This window comes from Phodopus roborovskii, unplaced genomic scaffold (assembly GCF_943737965.1).
Source record: "Phodopus roborovskii unplaced genomic scaffold, PHOROB, whole genome shotgun sequence".
Classification (NCBI taxonomy): domain Eukaryota; kingdom Metazoa; phylum Chordata; class Mammalia; order Rodentia; family Cricetidae; genus Phodopus; species Phodopus roborovskii.
Genome location: NW_026126517.1, coordinates 33207440 through 33215462, shown reverse-complemented (window position 1 = coordinate 33215462; position 8023 = coordinate 33207440). Strand labels below are relative to the sequence as shown.

At 41.5% G+C, this 8023-nt stretch overlaps 1 protein-coding gene across 1 annotated transcript in view; it reads right to left on the bottom strand.

Moving 5' to 3' along the window:
- Positions 1-234: 234 nt before the first annotated feature.
- Hmg20a (high mobility group 20A) overlaps positions 235-8023 on the bottom strand; it is a 72021-nt gene continuing 64232 nt past the window's right edge. The window contains exons 7-10 of the mRNA XM_051197522.1: positions 6923-6998; positions 6134-6349; positions 4750-4892; positions 235-593 (exon numbers count right to left, since the gene is read on the bottom strand). Of these exons, the coding sequence (XP_051053479.1) occupies positions 4756-4892; positions 6134-6349; positions 6923-6998 (429 nt within the window). The 3' untranslated portion in view covers positions 235-593; positions 4750-4755. The remainder of the gene's footprint in view (positions 594-4749; positions 4893-6133; positions 6350-6922; positions 6999-8023) is intronic.

The following is an 8023-nucleotide window of genomic DNA, read 5'->3' as shown; positions in this document are numbered from 1 at the left end:
GGTACCGTCAACAAGAAGCTCCCTTCTTTCGAGTCACAGTAGGGCAGTGATGGGAGAAGACCGGGCCCATCCAATGAGAATTCTCTTCCAGAGCCCTGCTGAGCAACAAAGCCCAGAGGTCAGAAAATGGAGATGTATAACCTGGTGGGAGTGAAGGGAAGCCCCAGAGAGTTTTTTTTTTTTTTTTTTTTTTTTTTTTTTTTTTTTAAAGTGATATCTAGGTAAGAAAAGTGGAGTGGAATTGTAACAATGAGAAATCTTCCTTTCTGCTGCAGAGGGAAGGAAGGTGTCAGTTTCAGGGTCACCACTGTCAGAGGAATGTATGCAGATCCACTTCAGCAGAAATGGAAATGAGAGGAATCTAAGAAGAGCTGGAAGTCGGTGAGGGGCTGTACACTCTCAAAGCTTCACACAGGGCGTGGTTTCTATAGAGTTCACACTTCCGTCTTTGCTGCTCCTCACACAGCTTCCTGGGGTGAAGGCATTTCACTTAAATGACAATTCTTTCACAGGGAGGGATCTGTAGTTCAAATGTTCATGGATGGCTTCTCATTCTGCACAAGTGCAAACACTGCATCTTGGAGCACTAAGATCTGTAGAATGGGGGTAGGAAGGGACACCAAAAAGGAAACTGCTGATCAGAAGGAGTCAGGGTTACAGACTTAAAATACTTTGATTTTTGAGAGGGTTATAACAGGGAAAATATGAAACACAGTATTCATAAAGCTGCAGGCAGGCATTAGTGAGATGTTCCAGATAACATTTCAATGAGAAATATGGCCTGCACTAGTCCTAGATCCAGCAGCTGTCATCAAAAAGCAACAAGCAGACAAATCCATGAGGGAAATTAGTGACTAGCGACTTATTTTAGTCCACAGAATGTGAGGCTAACAAAAACTAGTTTTCTTTAAGAATAAAACCAAGGATATCTGCCTGTGCAGGAAATGTGTTTATGTATTCTATCAACACTTTTTTTTGTTTGTTTTTGTTTTTACTGATTAAAAATACAGTCATTGGCCCAGCAAGATGGCTCAGTGGGTAAGGCTGTCAAGCCCAGTGACCTGAGTTCAATTTCTAGGATCCACATAGTGGGAGAACCAGTTCCCATAAGTTGTTTTCTAATCTCCACACCCAGTGTGGCATGTATACGTTCACAAGCATACACACAGATAGACACACACAAATGTAAAGAAAATGCAATACATTAAAAAAATATTTTCAATCTTCAAACAGCCAAGTTATGTAGTTCAATAGAAACTGGGCAATACACAGATTGACAGTCACAAAAGTGATCAACTCCGAACAGGAACATCCTCCTGGTTTCACTTTTGTCTCTAGGTGCTAGTTAGCCACAGAAAGGTGACAGCTAGGGTAACTTTTCTATTGTATATCTATAAAAGAAATTCAAAATGGCTGGTCAAAAGTCACTAACATCATAATCACTGTATTTACCTTAATGCTTTGTTGTAAGTTTTGAGTACCTTAGCCCAGCTTCCAGCCTTGTCACCTTAGGGCTATACTTCCGAAGCCCTTGAATGACAGTTCAGACAGCCATGTTTAGCTCTGGCTTCTGAAGTCATTTACTCAGGTATCGTCAAATGCTACAATTCACCTCTTTAGGGTCCAGTTTCTGTACAACAAAATGCTGGGTTTCTGAGATGGGGAAACGGCCCAGCAGATAAAGTTCTTGCTCTGCAGGCATAAGGATAGGAATTTGGATTCCTAGGACCCACATAAAAAGCTGGATATGGTGGTACACATGTACAACCCCAGTGCTGCTGAACCAGAGACAGGTAGACTGTTACAGCTCACTGGCCTGCTAATAATCTAGGGTGACAGGATGATCCCAGGTACTGATCTGTGGCTATCACATGTGCACACATAGAAGAGTGCACATATATCCATAACACACACACACACACACACACACACACACACACACACACACACACACACACACAGAGTTGGAGTTCTAAAGGTCTTTTCTAGCTCTGATATGTGATATGTTCTCTAAAAACTTGTAAACTTGTGGCTACTAGCTTCACTTTATTCTCTGGCTCCTGACAGTGGAATGTAGCCTTTGCCAAGTTCGTGTCAGAGTAATTAATTGTACCATGAGTGCCGGGGACATCAGGCTTAGCTGTCTGTCTATACATATCTGTATAATGAGACTTAGCCAGTATTAATCACAGTCGTTCTAATTGTTTTATTTGACAGCCTTGGGCGTGGGGTGGGGCTTGGTTATGCTTGCATAACCAAATTGTAAGAATCTGTAGTAATAGAACAGTTCACATTTTCAGGCTTTTTTTTTTTTTTTTTTCTTCTTCTTTCTTTTTTTCCTTCAAGGACAAAATATTTTTGGTTAAAATCAAGTAGACTGGTAATGGCCTAGGTTTCTCAAAGACTCTTCAGAGAGGAGCCACTACAGTTTATAGCCTTATGGTAGACAGCTTTAGGAGAGCCTCACTGGCATATGCTCAAAGTAAAAAGCCACTTTTGGCTTCATACCCGAATTCATTGCCCTCTCCTTAGGTGAGGAGACTCCATGTTATCAATTACTGATTTCTTTCGTAATCTTCCATGCTGAGTCTCCCAGCTCTCTCTTTTTAAGCCTACAAGAGTGCTAATTGAAAACACTATGTGAGAAGGAAGATGAGCTCCTGAGAATCCCAGGCCTAGATTTACAAGCTGTTCCCTTCATAAGCGGCAGCCATGCCACTTCTTCATCCTGTAGGGAGTCCAGCCATCTCTTACAAGTAAGTCCATTCCATCTGGCTGCTCGCTAGGACGATAATCTTGTTCTCATCTAAGCATGACCAAAGCTAAAGTATAATGAATTGTCTTTTACGGTTGCCATTCAGAGGCTCAAACAAGATGGATAAAGACTAATGTCTTTGTTTCTGCTAGCAAATGCTGCCTCATTAGATAGAGAAATAGAGGCCTTAGGTAGTCTCACATGTGTTGCTCAAACTCTAAACCAAGCCAGAGTCCAGGTTATGCAGATGAAGGGGCTCCTGTACCTGGAGGACAGAGATTCGAACTCATGCTACTCCTAGGGAGCATTCTGCTATTCACTTGTGTTTTAATACATGGCTATATTACTATGTGGTCCAACCCTAAAATGTCCACCCGGATTATAGTAGGTAGGTAAGAAACAATTTAATCAACACACCAGGAGATGGTATGTTACAAGAATACCCTATCAAGGAAAACAAAACACACTTTCATTTAAGAAATATTATCTGGCCAGATGTAGCAATACAAGACAACTTTAATCTAAACATTTGGGAATTAGAGGCAGGAGGTGCTCTATGAATTTGAGGCTAGCCTGGTTTACATTGCAAGTCCTGAATCAGCAAGGGCTAAACACTGAGACTCTGTCTTAGAAAGCAATGGTATCTGATGACAGCCCATTAGTTCCAAAAAGTCTTCATGGGCATGGGCAGTTTTCTTTTGGAAATGTACTTTCTGGCCCCCCCCCAACAGGATAGAACACTTGCTGCTACTCATTTGTTGACTTTTCATTCATATACAAGTGCGTGCGTGCGTGCGTGTGTGCGTGTGCGTGTGTGTGTGTGTGTGTGTGCATGTATGTACATGTTCACAGAGGCCAGAAGAGGACATCAGATCCCTTGGAGCTTGAGTTATAGGCAGTCGTGAGCTGCCATGTGGGTGATGGGAACTGAACTTGGGTCCTCTGGAGAATATCAAGTACTCTTAACTACTGAGTCATCTTCCTAGTTATCCTCCCCACCCCCCTCTACTTTTTTTTGAGACAGGGTCTTTCTATGTAATCCTGGTATCCTGGAATTCACTATGTAGACCAGGCTGGCCTTGAACTCACAGAAATTCCCCTGTCTCTGCTGGGATTAAAGGCATGAGCCACCTTTTAAATTTTTTTAAAAGATGGGGGTCTTGGTATGTTAGCCTTGGAACTTACTATGAAGATCAGGTGATCTGGAACGCTGACTCTCCTGCTTTTATCTCCTAAGTGCTGGGATTACATGCCTAGCTTTTTTGTTTTATTGTATGTGTGTATACATGTGAGTATGTGGGTGTTTGTGCAAATGCACATGCAGACTAGAGGACATTCAAGGCTGTCATTTCTCAGGAACCATCTACCATGTTGATCTTGAACTCACAATCCTCCTGCCTCAGCCTCACAAGGGCTGGGACCTCAGGTGTGTGCTACTGTCTTGCTTTTATTAAAACTTTTTTTAAAATTAAGACATAAACTGCTTCACTGAAGTTTAGTTTATATCAATATATAACATATAACAGTCACACTATTACTGAGTGGTGAATAAGAACAATTCTTACTTCTATAGGATTAAATATACAAGTTCCTATTAACTTATAAATTAGCACTAATATTCATCATGGAAAAGACAGATAACCAGACAAATGCTATTTATTTTGTTCTGAGAACTATTTTGTGGGTGATTTCCATTAAACTTTCCCAGAGTCTTCAAGACCCTTTTGGATGTAGTAAGCGGTAAGGCTAGAGCTGAGTTCCAACAAGAAAACCATGTTGCTTCCATTAAGCAAGCATTACACATATATGAGAAACCATCTTGAGTCTGTTTTTATATTAGTGAGAAAGATATCTCAATTACACAAAGGGAACCTAAATCAAGTTTCTATATCGGTCACTTAGTGCAGTTCCATATTTTAGCAATCTTGATGTCTGAGGACAACCCACTTTTGAAGATTGGCTGGCATGCAAGTATCCTATCAGGGTGCACTCACCAGTGCTTAACGATCAAGCCTGTTCACAACCTCTCGGACTGTAGCAATGAAGTTTTCATTGTCTTGGGGATTAGCTAAAATTATACTGTGCAGTCTGTTCATATATGAGTCAATGGTGTCCACTGTTGGCATTTCTCCACTTCCTGAAGTGAGATAAAAAGACAAAGAAAACTTTCCCCATGCAGTTTGGCTACATGACATTTAACAAATCCATGTTAAAAAAAAAAAAAAAATCTTGACACTAATGTGGTTTGCTTAAAGAGACAGATTTTAATTGCATAGGAGAGACTTTTAGACCTCAAAGATAGGATGCTAATCTTCATAGTCTGTGGTGATTTAGATGAGAAATATAGGCTTATTATTATTTTTACTCCCAAGGCAGGGTTTCTCTGTGCAACAGCACTGGCTGTCCTGGAACTTGATTTGTAGAGGTTGGCCATGAACTCTCTGAGCTCCACCTGCCTCTGCTTCCCAAGAGCTAGGATTAAAGAGCCACCACCACCCAGCACTTACATATGTCAGCACTTGGTTCCTGGTTGATGGCACTGTTTTGGGAGGGCATGGAACCAGGTAGAGGCTAGTTGGAGGGCTTTGTGAGTCTACAGCTGTGTCCCACTTCCGGTGAGCTCTCTCTGCCTGGCGTTTTTGGTAGAAGATGCCATCTCTCAGCTTCCTGCTCTGGCTACTTTGCCTGCCATCCACTGCCACACTTCCCCAACAAGATGGACTCTAACCCCTCTGGAACCATAAGCCAAAATAAGCTATTTCTTCTGTAAGTCTCTTTTGGTCATGATGTTTTATCACAGCAACAAACAACTAATACATATTCTAAACCAGTGGTTTTCAACCTATGGGTTTTGATTCTTTGGTTCTTTCACAGAGGTCACCTAAGATCATTGAAAAACACTGATATTTACATTATGACTCAACAGTAGCAAAAATACAGTTATGAAGCAGGAATGACAATAATACTATGATTTTTGCCATGACCATAATTAAAATGAGAGTGTAGGTAAGAAATACTACAAATACTACTTTTTTTGGAGACAGGGTCTCACTATGTAGCCCTAGGTATCCCAGAACTCACTATGTAGATCAGGTTGGCTTTGAACTCACAGAGATCCTCCTGCCTCTGCTTCCCAAGTGTTAAGATTAGAGGTGTGAATCACCATGCCCTGCCTATCTTCCATTGATCCTTGGGTAGCACAGGCAGACACCTCTGAGTTCCAAGCAAGCCTGGTCTATATAGAGTGAGTTCCAGAACAGTCAGGGCTATTACACAGACAAACCCTGTCTGGAGGGGTAAATAAAAAGAAAGTCTTCCCCATCCCCACACCGACCCACTCTCCCTGCCATGGGAAGAGTATGGAGAGGATGACATTACCAGGCAAGGGCATGCTGGCAAAGCTGCTGGTCAGCATCTGTCGCAGGGTCTCCAGGTGCTGCTGAAGGACAGTGTTACGGCTGCGCTCCTGAATCACATCCACCTCCAGCTTCTCCACTGCTGTGCGCATGCTCTCCACATGCTTTTGTAGGGCTGCATTCCTTTCTTCAAACTCCATGTTGGATTTACGAAGCTGCCGCAGCTCTGCCTCACGAGCTGAGGACACATGCACCCCAGAACACATGTGCTAAGAGAAGGCGCCTCTGAGGAGCCTCGGTAACGCTCCTAAGGAAGTTCTGCTTAGCTGTCTCTCATTAGCTCCCTTCTCGGCTCCCAATTCTCTTTATGACACTCCAGATAGCAATTTCAGCAATGAAACGCCTGGCTCCCCAGAGCTATTTTAATTCTTAAAGCAACACATTCTATATACAAGATTGCAACAAACTGGCAATTCCCATCATTTTGCTAAAATCTGCTTTTAAAATTGTGCAGTGAGGAAGCCTGAAGGTCTTCACAGGGGTATCCAGGAAGACTGGCTATGGATACCCATCTGTCCCGCAATGGGATCAGCTTTGTAATTTCTTTTCTTTTCTTGTCCTCTCTCTCTCTCTCTCTCTCTCTCTCTCTCTCTCTCTCTCTCTCTCTCTCTCTCTCTCTCAAAACAGACATTCTTTGCAGCAGAGTCCTTTCCAGTCCTAAGGAGGGCTGTTAGCAATGAGCTATGAACTCCTGAGAACTAAATCCTCTGTCAAAGACCCAAGGTACATAGAAAAACACTTCAGTAATCACCTTTGCTGTGGTTCAGGAATTCTTCTGTAAATATAGGGATGTCAAAAACAGAGCGTTCCTTTACTTCTGTTTCTTTCTATGAATCAAGAACAAAAGTTAGTTCTTAGAAGTTAAATTAAATAATAGTGCCCAAGGCACAAGGATCATGTCTTCCTCAGAGAAACAGTGAGCAGAAGTCATACCAGGAGGGCCTGGGGGTGGGGGGGGGAAGGTATATATTCACTCATTAAAATGAACTTCAGAACTGGAGCAATTAATATCAGATCTCTTAGGTATATGACTACTAGGTAGTGAAAGACTTTAAAACAAACCCACATGCATTTCATTAATGAAGACAAGAAAAGCCCATTCCTAGCACTGGGCTTTGAATAGTCTATAGTAGAGAGTTGTGAATATGCCTGGGTCAGGAATTGAAAAAGGGTATTTTAGTTGTTCTTATTGGCTATGTATTTAAACACTATGTGAGATGGGAGTATGCAATCAAAATTTGATGAATGGAGAATAGAAATTCTAAGCAGAGATCTATGTGCCAGCAATGAACAATAATAATGGCATTCTGCTGGTACTTCTATCTATTTATGAAGGGGAAGTTTATATTTGGGGCTCCTGTAGACTTTTCTTTAAGACACAGGAAAAACAAACAAACCCAAGAAGCCAGAAATAATCAGTCTCTACAAATAAGAAATCTAAAGATTATGTGAGACAGAAATGGAAACAAAGCCACAATTAATCCACCTACAAACCATTAAGAATCATAAACTACTGTACAATATATTTAGCCACGAGCCTTAAGAACAGAGTCAAGAGGCTGGAGAGATGGCTCAGTGGTTAAGAGCACTGGCTACACTTCCAGAGGGCCCAGGTTCAATACCCAGCACCGACATGGTAGCTCACAGCTGTCTGCAACTCCTATTGAGGGGATCCGACACCCTCACACAGACATACATGTAGGTAAAACATCAATGTATATAAAATAAAAATAAATAATTAAAAAGAACAACATCAAAATAACAGAGCCAATATTTCAACTTCTTTTGGCTGACATATAAACTATAGATATTTTATATGCAAATACTGCATAACATAAAGAGTAGGAAATGA